This window comes from Podarcis filfolensis (genome assembly GCF_964270895.1).
Source record: "Podarcis filfolensis genome assembly, chromosome: 4".
Classification (NCBI taxonomy): domain Eukaryota; kingdom Metazoa; phylum Chordata; class Lepidosauria; order Squamata; family Lacertidae; genus Podarcis; species Podarcis filfolensis.
In genome coordinates, this window is record NC_139607.1 from 42,480,877 (window position 1) to 42,495,194 (window position 14,318).

Here is a 14,318-nt window from a genome sequence, read left to right on the forward strand (position 1 = left end):
ATGCCACCAGAAGGTCTTTCTCATTTTACGAGAACACAGACTTGTGTAATGTCTTTAACTTTTTAACTTTTATTTATTTTTTTAATGTTCAGCAAAGTGTTCTATAAGCAACATATGAAATGTGACATTAATATTGCTTTGGTACACGATGTCTTTCTCTTTTCTTTTCCTTTTGGAGCAACCATTAAAGTTATTTTTGGAATTCAGTAGCCACACATGAAACATGGTTTATGATATTCCTTTAGCAAACGTGGATCTGCACCTGCCATGAAATTTTGATTTCTCTCCCCCCACCCCGCCTTTGTATTTTGTTAGATTCTGTTACATGTACAATACATAACTGGACTGTATGAGTTCTTTGTGTTTTGTTGACAGCTGACAGACAAAGCAAAATTATTCTTGAAGGAAGGTACTGTACTTAGTTGTGACCTATTATAGCCTGAGAATGCTGCTTTGAGTAGGATGAATAGAAGGGTATTTTGCAGAATAGACTTGAATATACTTCCAGAGATTTTATCTGTCCTTACAGAAATACATATACATTCTCCATTGAGCTTTTTTTCAAATGTAATTTTCCATATATAGTCATTTTAAGTATATTTTCCCCAGTTGCTTGCATGGAGCCAAATTTAACTGCATTGGTATTGTCCTACAGTGGTAAAGTAAAATTGCTGGTAATTGTTCGCTTTCTTTGTGCACAATGTGGCAGGCTATGAAGACTTGTATCCCATCCTTTTTAATGTACCTTAGATGCATCTTCTGGTGCTTAGACTCTGATTGCAAATTAAGGCAACAAGACTGAGATATTGGCCTTGATGTGAAGCAGAGCAGAACATGCTTGTTAATTTATTGCATAACATGCAATTGCAAAGGTTGGAATGCAAACACTTGTAGTGCTATTACATCTGTTTAAATGAGGACCACTGTTTGCATCTAACCTATCATAAGTGTTTAGAGTGCTCTATTATCCTTTCACCAGACTGATGGCAGAACCCGGTCTTTGCACAAATGAGAAGATCAATAAGTTTCAAATAACTTGAATGAAATGACATGCGACTGTACATTTAAAGAGATGTTTTAAAAAAATCAATTTTAATAACATTTAAAACTCATAGATTGACCTACAATATAGCTTGTGTTTCTGTCTTGCTCATAGCTTTGTTTAAAGTATTTGTACATTAACTCTCTTTTTCTTTTGCACTGTTCCTTTTAGTAGTTTTCTGAGGTTGCACGGTTGTATAGATATAGCATATGTTGATGTTTCAAACATAACATTTGAAAAACTACCAGGTGCAAGGTTGATAAAACTTTTTCTGATCCATTTTGGGGCACACAACCTGTACATTTAATAATAGTTCTCCTCTTTGGATAATATTTTCCCCTCACTTAGGCAGCCAAATTTCATTTTGCCGCTTGCTGATCTTTTTCCATGATCATTGGTAACTTTCTTATATTCCATTTTTTTTTCTGTTTGCTCAAACATTTCCTTGATGTTCAGTTGTGATTCTGTTCCTTCCATATCTTTCAGCATGAACCATACAACTACTTCTTGAGCCCCCTGTGGCTCACTTATTGCTTTATAGCAGAACAAAACTGAGAAATCTTAGATGAAAACAATGTGAATATCACATTTTTAAAAACCTGTTCATGCTAGATGATATCTATAGTGTTCCCATTGTGTTTAGGAATCTTCATAGAAAATAGGCAACATAAGTCTTTAAAAATTTTACCATGTGGTACATCAACTGTCAAAAGTTTGTATTAGTTAAAAAAAAAAACCCAGCAACCAGGCATTGATATAATCTGGGGAGAAGCACAAGTCACTTAGACCTTAGTTTGTTCTTGACGGTCTTTGGTGTAGTATGCAGGCTCTAGTTAAGACAGAGATGGAGGACTCACTGCCCTCTGGATGTTCCTGAACTCCCATCAACACCAAGCAGCATGAACAATGCTCAGGGATGATGTGAGGTGGAGTTCAACAACATCTCAACGGCCACATGTTCCCCATATCTCCATTTGAAAATTGAAAGTCCCAGCTTTTACCATATAAGTTGTGTGTTTGTTGCTTTAATTACTGCAGAGATAACTTTGAACATGGGATACATAAATGTTGAAATGAAACAAAGGAAGCGCACAAGGAGCCCAAATGCAAGTTGGTTTAATAGTAATGATTTCAAGGCAGTCTCCACTAATTCCATATTTGAAGTGGTAATTTGAAGGCTAATTTAAACATTACATCTCCCATGTAGAGGCTGCTGAACAGCACTTACCCACATCAGTGTGTTCCATGCAGTGGGCATAATTTATAATTCATAAAAACCTCTTACCCCTGCACCATCTACATTCCAGTACAGGCACCTCCAGGGAGTGACCACTCATTCACAAGCACTGCATGTGCCAGTGCACAGGATAAGAGACTTTTAAAGGTTGTGCCTACTGTCTGGAGAATAGGCACTTACAGGCAGCTTCAACATGTAGAGCATACCATTTTAAAATGACCCTTGGAATAAGAATATTTTAAGTAAGTTCAATGTGTGTATCAATTACAGTTTTCAATATGCAAACTATAAATATGAACACATTAACTGAAAAACTCAAATATTCGTATTGTATTTCCAGTGCAGTTATCAGTGTCAACATACTATATAGTTCTAGTCAATTTAATATTGTGTACAGTGGTACCTCCGGTTACAGCCTCCGCTAACCTGGAAATAGTACCTCGGGTTAAGAACTTTGCTTCAGGATGAGAACATAAATCATGCAGCAGCGGCGCGGCGGCAGCGGGAGGCCCCCATTAACTAAAGTGGTACCTCAGGTTAAGAACAGTTTCAGTTTAAAAAGGGACCTCCAGAACAAATTAAGTTCTTAACCCGAGGTACCACTGTATATGATTTAGAAATGGTAAACATAATGGATTCACACAATGTATGGCAAACATTTGTACGGAGTGGATTTATGGGCATACTCTCCTGTCATTGCTTTCATTTTTGTTTAAGGAGTGCATCATTGGCAATATTAGGGAACAGAGGGAGGGAAACCTTGAGCAGTGTATAACTTAAATTTTTAGGATATTTGTGGAAAAGTGTCTCTCTTTTAATCTTCCCCAGAAGACTCATCCAAGTAAAGACATTCCTGAAAGATGACATATAAATACTTGCATTATTAGGAACCTAGTACACTAAGTATATTTATACATAACAAGATAATGGTAGTCTTAAGTGTATTACTTGTGTGTTTCACTGCACATTCAAAACATATCCAGTCCCACAGTCCACACACATGGACACAAGTTTTAGCCCATGTTGGTCACCAACAGCTTGCTTTTCTCTATGAATCAGAAATGACTTGTAAGGAAATGTATTTGCTTTTCCCAGGCATTTGTGTCTGAAAGTCCGGCTATGTACTATAGAACCAACTGAGAACCAAAGAGCTTTTTATGAGGAGGCTATTCAGAAGCTCACGCTAGATTCATTTTGGGGAATGATGACCAACTAAGTTTGTGGGTTGACTGTTGGCCTCATGCTTCCTTAGTTCCTCATCTTTCAAACATGTCAGTTTAACATGTACTCCAGTGTTTTGTGAGGTAAACCGTTTCTGTGGAAGTCAAGGATGTGTTGGACAAAATAGTGAACCAACTGTCAGTATGCCAGCTTAATAATACTAAAGATTAGTAAGCATTCATTAAGTGTCATGGGGTTTCAGTTTTCATGGTAGCCCTCCCACAACACAAAGTATGTTACTCCCCCCCAACCCCCCCCCTCAGTTGTTCGTTGCTATAGCTATCCTTTAAAACTACCACCTTAGTTCTTTTTCATTAGTAATATGAACCGGAATGTAGGACAAGCAGTGTGGAGATTGTTGAGCCACATTTGCTCATTTTTGTTAAACCATAGTTAGACATTAACTATGGTTTAATGCAGGGGTCAGCGAACTTTTTCAGCAGGGGGCCAGTCCACTGTCCCTCAGACCTTGTGGGGGGCCAGACTATATTTTGGGGGGGGGAATGAATGAATTTCTATGCCCCACAAATAACCCAGAATTGCATTTTAAATAAAAGGACACATTCTACTCATGTAAAAACACGCTGATTCCCGGACCGTCCGCGAGCCAGATTGAGAAGGCGATTGTGCCGGATCCAGCCCCCGGGCCTTAGTTTGCCTACCCATGGTTTAATGTGATGTGTAAACATAGCCACTGACCACAGTAAAAAATTGTACATTTTAAAAACATAAAACGTAAGACAACAAATAACATGTTTGCACAGCAGGTAAATGGTAAGCAGACAAATCACTTCAGGCAGTATGTTTTCAGCGTATTCATTATTGAGTGGGAGAAGTTAGGATCCAGAGGGAATAATCTGATTGGTGCTTATAACTTCCACTCTGCGCTCTAACAAAACTGTGCACACTTTTCAGGGTAACAGTATATATTTTTCTTCCTAAAGTATTATATAATTTAATGTGAATGTTTTTTTTGAAATATTTCTTGTACTGTACTTTTTCTTGGAGATCATGTATGTATAGAGCTTGCTGTCAGGACATACAGCTTGATTGCTACTTTTCTTAATTTCATCCTTTTACTTCTGTCCTTATTGGTTTTATGCCATCATATATATTAGTTCTGTATAGTTCTCTATAACTTTCCAGGTTTTTAGCCTGTTAGTTTCCTAATTAGTCAAGTTGCATCTATTTTTATCTACCTCCGAAACTAAAATGTTCAGTTCCTGAAACAAGTAATATAGTACAAAATCTTTATCGTATCGATTTAGGAAAATGTGACTTTTCCATGTAAAAGTATGATTAGATAAATTGCTTGCTCTTGTCTGCTATCATTGAAAATGTGTGCTCAGCTGTTATAGGCTTCCCATAGGCATCAGGTTGACCACTGTGAGAACAGGATGCTGGACTAAATGAGTCACAATACGTTTCAAGCTGTTTCATCTCTAGTATAGGCTAGTGCTAGTGTAAGGAAGTACTTAGGCAGTTCTTGAGGGGAGGGTGCAGATGATATCTGACTTTTGTCCTATGCCATAAAGAGTTACATAATTATTTTGCCTCAGGCATCACTAAGGACTGGGTTTTCTACCCTTCCAATGTGTAGGATACCCCTTGTAGCTGAAGCAGCACATTTCTCTACTCTATCTGCAATGGATTCAGAGGATGTTGCTTTACTCACTTTATAAAAATATTTATATACCACTTTATCATAAAGATATATCACAACAGTTTAAAGCCATTGAGAGATAAATGAGAATCAATAGGATCATACTCTCACTGGCGAAGGTGTAAGACAGGTATAATTTAAGAATAGTTTTCCTACCGTCTCTTCCAGGTGGCCTGGGACCATTCAGACTCAGAGTCATTGATTATTTCATGGCCCAACCAACCATCTTGTCTCTATGAGATTTTACCAGCCATGAAGGGCCAGGAACAGTGGTGACCTTCACCAGTTGAAGTACCTTGTCCACATCCTCAAGCTGTTAACATAAATCCCAAGGAGACATCATGGAGAGGATGATTGGAACAGGATGAGAGTTGGGAGAAGTTGTCAGGTGCTGACCCGGGGGAAGGCTCTAGATAGGCTGCGTCCCAGCAGATGCAACTAACTTTATCTTCAAAATGCCTTGTAAACAAGTCACAGTGGGCCACCAAGAGTCCCATAGACTTCCTTGGGCATATGAAAGGCATCAAATTATCTGGGAAAGCTCTGTTGGCCATTTTTAATTGCTTTTTTTTTAAGGGAGGAAAGGCTCAGTTTTCTCTTCCTCTTTTTTATGTTTATTCTACCAGTGTTTCTGTAGAGCAGGTGTGATCTGGTTGGAGCTTGGGGGTGATGCCAACCAGTCAGAATTGAACAAGAAGCTAGAATCATAGAAGAGTTGGAAGGGACCCCGAGGGTCACCTAGTCTAAGCCCCTGAAATGCAGGAATCTCAGCTAAATCATACCTGACAGGTGAGCATCCAAACTCTGCATAAAAACATCCAGTGAAGGAGAGTCCACCACCTTCTAAGGGAGTCTGTTCTACTGTCAAGCAGCTCTTGCCATCAGAAAGTTCTTCCTGATGTTTATTCGGAAACTCCTTTCTCGTAACTTGAAGTCATTGGTTTTCATTCTACCTTCTGGCATAGGAGAAAACAATCTTCATGTGACAGCCCTTTAGATATTTGAAGATGGCTATCATATTTCTTCTGCACACATTCCAGCTTATCAATATCCTTCTTAAATTGTGGTGGCCAGAATTGGACACAGTATTCCAGGTACGGTCTGACCCAAGGCAGAATAGAGCGGGACTATTACTTCCCTTGATCTGGATACAATGGTTCTGTTGATGCACCCTAGAATAACATTAGCTCCCCCCACCCATTAGACTGTTGACTTGTGTTAATCTCCCAGTTTGGTGTCATCTGCAAAATGAATGAGCATCCCCTCAATTCCTTCATCCATGTCATTTATAAAGACCTTGAGCAACAACAGGCCCAGGATAGAACCCTGTGGCACCCCACTTGTCACCTTTCTTCAAGGTTGGTGATGAAACATTAGTGAGCACTCTTTGCTCAATAATGAGCAAATAATGCTGGAAGCTGCCCAGAGTGGCCAGGAAAACCCAGCAAGATGGGCGGGGTATAAATAATAAAATTACTACTATTATTTTTGGGGTTCAGTCAGTCAACAAGCTACAAATCCACCTAACAGTTACCTTGTCCAGCCCACATTTTACCAGCTTCTCCACAGGAATATCTTAGGGGACGTTGCCAAAAACCGTACTGAAATCAAGATGCGTTATGTCCACAGCATTCCCCTAATCCACAAAGCTTGTAACTCTTATCCAAAAATGAAATGAGATTCGTCTGGCATGACTTGTTTTTGAGAAACCCATGTACATCTTAGTATTCACAGCATCCTTTTCTAAGTGCTTATAGACCAAACATTTAATTAGCTGTTCTAGGCCCTTTTCTGGTATCCATGTCAAGCTGACCAATCAGTAGTTACCTTTGTCTTCTCCCCCCCCCCCTTTTGGAACATGGGGACATTCTCCCAGGAATATGCTGCATCCATTGTTGTCATTATGGTCTGTGTTCCATGGTTGAATAGCTTGCATGTGGCAGTTTTCTGCTGCTGGGAATGGGGCAAGATCAGTGAGTTATGTCTCTAGGGTGTTTGGTCAGGGCCAGTGTTTGTTTGAAATGAAATACACATTATTTGTTATTCTTCCACCCACATGGAGCCTCCGTATATCTTCTCTGATCCTGTTGCTTGGGCTGGATCATGCTCAGTATAGTTCAGAATTGTTTAAGGACAATTTTATTTTAATGCTGATTTCAGGTAATGGGAACAAAATGGAATTCTGTTCAGTCCCCAGTCTACACTTAATTTAGGCAACTGTGAATACAGTATACTGCAGTGATATGTTCCAACATACACACTTACTGCAGTGTATATTTGTTATTTAGAACTTGAGTGGAAATTTTCATTAGTTTTAATACCACCATGCTTGTTTAAACCTTATTTTCATGTTCTGCAAAGCACATTCATTTCAAATTGAATTGCAAAGTTCTTTGGTTATGGTATAATCAAGGAAATAAATGATTGGCTTTGTGTGGTTTCCAAAGACAATGGATATTAATCAAACATGGGTTAAGAATAGTGCACTTCAGCACATTCATTTGAAACATACTGCATATGTTGAGTATGATAAAGTTTTATTTAAAGCAAATCAAGACCAGAAGCTTAATTATAAAATCAAAACAAGAAGCATAAAGATAGCACTGATCACACATTTATCTTCATGTTCAATTTCCATGCATAATACCACCAGTTATTGATATCATTCTAGAAGAGATTAACTGATAGTAAGTACAAATAAGTGCAAATAAGTATTGAATGTAGAGGTGACAAAAAAGAAAAGACCACTTTAATGTTAATTATAATTGCTCGGAAGTCAGGACAAATTACATTATTTTCTACATGGATTGAAAGGATGCTTGATGTTGGTATCAAAGATATAGTTTGCTAACCTGCAGGTGACTTATCATGCCCTGTTTTAACAAACTGCAGGAGTGTTGAAGTTATACCTTAAGTGCAAAACTAAGTTCCTTCAACATCCAACCATATCTATCAGTTAGAAGGAAGCTGACAATTTAATTTATATTATAATGTTCCTAAAGTGAAAGGCAGAAAGCAAGACGATCTGTTTTCTAACATCAAGAAGTATTATAGGACTTGGATGTGGGAGGCTAGCATTATTAAATATATGACACTTCAGTTATCATTTAACGAATCATGAGCAAATGTTTTCTGCCTCTTAGAATTATGTACGATTCTGTTTTTAGCTTTTGTTTTTTGTGTTTTGTTGGTTTGAAATTGTAGGTGAACAAAGATTAAAAAACAGTACTTACTTCCTACCAGATCAAGTTTTTTTCAAGGTGCAGGTCAGCTTCTGTTGACCATATTTCTGCAGGTAGTGAAACACTGTGATGTACACCAGTTCATACAGCTTGCCTTTAAAAAAGCAGAGAACCCTAACGCAGTATTTTTTTCAGCACAGCTCTAAGCATGTCCACTTGGAAGTTAGAAGGGTACAGTTAGGAAAGCAGAATCATTCTTGCAGTTTGGAAGCAGAATCGTTCTTGCAGTTTGTTTTCCTCACCACATTCTTCTTCATCAAAAAATGTGATTAAAATAAAATTGAATTCTTAGAGTTTGCATGTCACCCCCTACTATTTCTAGCCCCCAAAGCTAAAGGATGCTCCCCAAAAGTGAGAACTTGCATAAAGTACACAAGAAGTCCAAAGCATATGAAATTGCTGGCTTAATGCTATGCAAATCCCAATTTTTCAAAAAGGCTTTGAACTTCAGATCGTTGTTCTTACCTCTAGTCATGTTGGTAGAGTCTATAGGTGGAAATTGGTTTATGAGATATGTAAATATGATGTAAACTAAGATGTGTCGCCATGCATTCTTCTGCTCTGTCTCTGTTGTGGGAAAGGGTGCAACACTTTGGGTCATCCTAGAGCTCAACTGTAGTGATGCATTTAGCTGTAGCATGCATGTGGATGGAGGGGAGGTGAATACCCCTTCTTCCTGCTTGTTTTAGGTAACTTTCTCTGAAATGCTTGTGGGGTCTGAACTAGCCAAGGATGAGACATTGTGCTTGTAGTGAGATACTGAATGAAGATGTCAATGCAGTGTGCAGCAGCTGTGATAAAGGCTAATTCCATGCTATGGATCATTAGGAAAAGAAAGCTGTTCCACCACTAACTTCAGCAGTAGCCATTTCTTCATCTGTACGTGCTCTGCTTCAGGCTTCATATTCCAAATCCTAGTGACAATCGCACCTTCCCGTATGCATGTTCTGCTCCCATATTCAACACCCCCAAACCTGACCATAGCAACATGTTATCAGTTTTTCATGCCCCTTCTTTGCCTCAGCTGATTCTGGAAAGGGAGCAACACATCTTTTCACTTCCCGGCTCGCCTGCTGTACCACTTTCAGAAGCGAGAGCACCTTTGCTTTCTTTGGATATGCAAATTGTGGCTATGATCTCAAAGGAATTGGGAGAAGGCCAATCTGTGGGTGTGTCAGTAAGAATGTGAATTTTTTTTTATTACAGTGGCTATTGGTCTTCAGTTGTGAATATGCCCATAGTAAAATAGAATAACTGACTTTCTTAAATGTTGGCCTCTTAGAAAGATGTGGATTCTTTGCTGTCACAGTAGCAGAACGTCAAGAATGTTATAAGAATGTATACATTCACCATGCGCTGTAGTAGAGTCATAGCTTAAGCTTATTACGTAAAAGAAAAAAATTGCATTGATTGATTGATTGAATTTATATACAGTACTGCCCTATACCTGGAGGTCTCAGGGCAGTTCACAGAATAATAAAATTCAAATAATGCAGTGTGGTGCTCTAGACATTTATACATGACCCAAATTCTGCCCTACAGCTGCAATCTGGCATTAAATAGTACTAGAGTTGATATAAACACACTTTTCAATAAACTTCACACTTGCTTGAATACTGTCAGGTAGGTATGGGCTTATGTTGTTTTCTACCATTCAGATAAAGAAAGCAGCTATAACATCTCTTTAAGGACTTCATTGTTACTTTATTTAATATATTCCCTAAGGTTTAATACAGCTTTTTAAAGTATGAAAGGTGCGTAGTTACTATGGTGATGCAATGCCATATGAAAATGAAGAGATATTGTTAGATCGTATTAGTGTTGGTTGTCGATCTGTCATCCTGAAGACAGTTGAAGAACTTTGTACATAAGCAATAATACTTATGCATTCCCTTTGATCCCATCTGTCTAGATCGAACAAAGTACTTGAAGTACCAAGTAGGAAATTACTCTTTAAATAGGATAAGAGTTTAAAAACAACTATGATAAACATAGGTTAAAAAAAACTTCAAGAAAAGGAATATGGCTGTTGGGGGTGGAAAATCCCCAGAAAAATCCAAGGTATATATGTATTTTAATAGTGAGAATCTGCATAAGTTGTTGGAAATTAATACATTAACTTTAATTTATTGATATATTTTTCAAAATTTTTTAATTCTACATCCACATAGTGATATTCAAGAACGCTAATGCTTGAATTGGCAATGTCTTATAATTTCATGAATCAAGAATCAATTATACTGAACACAAATAATAGCATACACTGAATTGTTGCTTTCAACAAATGATGCTTACTTTGACAAAACTAGGGCTGCAACTTTTAATTGATTGATTGATTGGCTGGCTACATTAATTGATTAAAGAAATTTGTAAACAACTAAAAAGATACCCCCTAATTAATCAGTTGGCAGATGTAAAAAGAAAATGTTAATACAGGAGCTTATAAAACTACATATGCAAGGACTTTCTGGAGGTATGAAGAGGGAGTGCCTTTCCTAAAATGCCTACTGCAACTCACTTGTGCATCATCTACAAATGAAAAACCGTGCTGCTTGTTTAAAAACATGCAAATTTAACTGATCGATTAATTGACCAGACTAATAACATTAATCAGGTAAAGATGTTTAATTGGGTAACAGCTCTTAAGAAAAGCCCCAAACTACTATTACTATTACTATTACTAATGTGCATTAATGAGTGACTAGTCCATGAATATCGACAGACATCAATATAAAACAAAAACAATTAGCTGCTTCTGCGATCTAGTCTATGAAGCAGTTTTACTTAGATGTTTAAAACTTACACGGACAATATGATCAAGCAAGGGAACTATTGATTAAACCACTATTGGCAAATTGGCCGGGTCAATCTGAAGCCTACTATATCAAATATCTTCTGGATGACAGGTCCAGTGATATCACAGTGGCCATGGCAAAGTTTCTTTCAGTAGTCATACGAATCAAAGATCAACATACCCGTAACTAAACAAATAATGCTTTGGTCTCCCTTCCCTGGGGGGTTGTCTATATGAGTCTGTATTTTATTCTGTATCTATGTTATGGGTTGTTGGACCTCAATAAAGTTTATTATTACTTACCTGTATAGTTTCTAATAGCTCTAGTCCTCCTGGATCGGATGATGTGCTTGAAAGGGTATAAGCCTGCTGAGATCTCAAGCCAGTAAGGCGGCTCAACAGACTCCCAGAGTTTCTTGTATAGCTTCAGTTTCTTGTATAGCTTAGCTTCTTCTTCCCACTCCTCCATGGTCAGAAAACCTGGTATTGTACCAAACAGCATTCCTTATTTTAGAAGGCACATTTGCAATGGATTAATTTATATTAATAATGGCTATTAACATGGTTTGATTAGAGGTTAGAAGAATAATATTCTTTTTAAAACATGCATATGATCAGGATACCTCATCTGTTTTAAAGAAGAATTGGGAACAAGTATGAAAGGCATTATATAGTTTAAACTGGTCACTTATTAGTCAGACTTGGAAAAATATTCTCGGTCTACTCTGGATGGGTTTCTTTATCGCTGAAGGTCTAAGCACCATGTTTGGGGCCAGAAATAAAACAATTGCACCCTACAAAGCCCTGAGTGAGGCCTGTTCAATGGCTTCAGGCAAACTCAAGATCAAGAATTATTGGATGGTGGATGTACTTGAATATCGCTACTGTATGTGGATAATTCTTTGATCGAGAATCAGTGAATAGATGTACGTGTCTTCAGACGAGCTGAAAACATAAGTGAGCAACAGAGAGAATAATATGCCAGAACGAGTTGGGGGCAAGGATACAGCCCTGTTTCACACCACTCTTTATAGGGAATTCATTCAAGGATTAGCCATCATATTGGACAGTGCCACGCATGTTCTTGTGGAAGGACACGATCATCTTGTAGAACTTAGGTGGACATCCTATCTTATTGAGGAGTATGAAGAATCCTTTTTGGCTGTTGATGTCAAAGGCCTTCATTGGGTCTAGGAAGGTGATGTACAAAAGGCATCTCTACTCTTGGCATTTCTCCTGCAGCTGATGCAGTGAGAAAATCATGTTGACAGTTGACCTTTGAGATCTAAAGAAGCATTGTGACTCAGTATAGACCCTGTCAGTGAGTGACTGTAATCTGTTGAGAACTATACGGGCAAAAGCTTTCCTCACAGTACACAGCAGGAATATTCCCTGGTAGTTGTTACATTCATGGTGGTCACCTTTGTTCCCCTCTTGGCCTCACTGTTGTGGTCCAAAGGAAAGCAGATCAATATGTCTGTCACCAGCTTGGCTGCAGGAGTTCCTGGAAGGAGGTGTACAAGGTGCCATCCTTAGGGTCTCCACTCTGGATTTACTCCTTAGCCTTTTCTTCTCCCAAAGATCTCCTGGAGGTTGGCAGAGGTTTAGGACCAGAGTTTTCCTTCTCCTACCTTCCCAGGTTGACAAGCCCCATCTGCACCTCCCTTCCTTCTGTAGCACATACAGAAACTGCCTTCTTGACCATTGAGCCCACTATTGGTCTTGTCGGCTCAATTCTCTGGAGACTGTCTTCACATGCAGGGGAAAGTCCCTAACTCACCGAGGGTCTGAGACCCATCGGCTACCCTCACCTGGTTTAGCCAGCCAGTTGAAGCAGTTTTCCGGGGTGTGGCTGCTGTTGCATGCTGACAGCTTCTAGGAGCCACAGGTGAAAGCTGAGTGCAGGATAGGGACCAAACATGGCCAGAGAACTCCAGAAGAAGCACAACGTGCCCACCATTAGAAGTTCTATCTATTCCCTATCACCCCATCTGTAGGGTCCATGATTTTCATAGTGTGCTGGTTTTGACAATGAAGATGCTGAATAAAAAAATGTTTTACCTTTGTTCAAATGCAATCCAGAAGTGAAATCCATGGTTTTTTCTAAATTGGTACCACCCTACTAAACTACTTAAATAGATTTAATTGGTTGGAATATGTCAGCTATACATGCATGGCTTTCATTGGACACATTCTGTCAGCTAGCCGCAGTTGGTTTTCATTGGACACATTTCAGCTAACCTACGTGTTTTGCTTTTAGTGGTCACAATTTATCATATGTGTACTTCTAAGGCTTTCATATGAGTATAGTAGCTAAAATTGATTTGTAGAACAATACTCCTACCAGTTTTAACTGGTCCACAGAGGAAATTAGCTATACTGGTAATTAGACATGAGAAACAGGATAGAGACTCAGACAAAACATGTGCTCACGTAGTTTTGATTATCTTTCGTAGTTCACATTCATGTATCATCTGGTGTCATTGAACCCTCATGCCGTTAAACTGTCTCTGAAGCTCTTTACCTGGGAATCCAATACTTCAATAAAACTGCTGTATTCTATATTGAGCATGCATCAAATAATATAAAACAGTTTGGATTGGGGAGAAGTTTGAAAACAAATCTATTTTTACTGTTTTTTCTCTTTAGGGTTGGCTGAGATGTGAGGAGCCAACATGCCAATATCGTACCCGTCGACTTCCCCTTCGCTTCTCCCGGAATGGTCCTCTGTGTCCAGTCTGTAGAAAGGCTGTTGTTAAACGAGAGGTAAGAATGAAAACCAACGAGAAAAATCCTGTTCTAGTTTTGAAGAGCCATAAGAACAGTACCTATAGGAAATTATTCTGTGATTATTCCTACCAAAGGCTGTCCCTTTCTTATGTGAAAATTCAGTGAAACCCTAGAGCAGAGGAGTAGCGAAAAATGGAAATTGTCCACTTGGAACACATCTAATACACCTTCCTTGTAAAGGAGCTTTGCACATTCCTTATGGTGTTTTAACTTAAATCGTATAGTGCTTCCTGCGGTGCTTAGACTCAAGAATATTTGAAATATGCTGTCTGCCTATCCTGCAAGACCCACCTCAGCATTCTACCTACACCTGAATTTGTCCATACAAA

General features: G+C 38.6%; 1 protein-coding gene across 1 annotated transcript in view; it reads left to right on the forward strand.

Moving 5' to 3' along the window:
• The window catches only part of POLA1 (DNA polymerase alpha 1, catalytic subunit), a 170,097-nt gene that overhangs the window by 91,578 nt on the left and 64,201 nt on the right, over positions 1-14,318 (forward strand). The window contains exon 35 of the mRNA XM_083612243.1: positions 13,849-13,965. Coding sequence (XP_083468369.1) covers positions 13,849-13,965 — 117 coding nt within the window. The remainder of the gene's footprint in view (positions 1-13,848; positions 13,966-14,318) is intronic.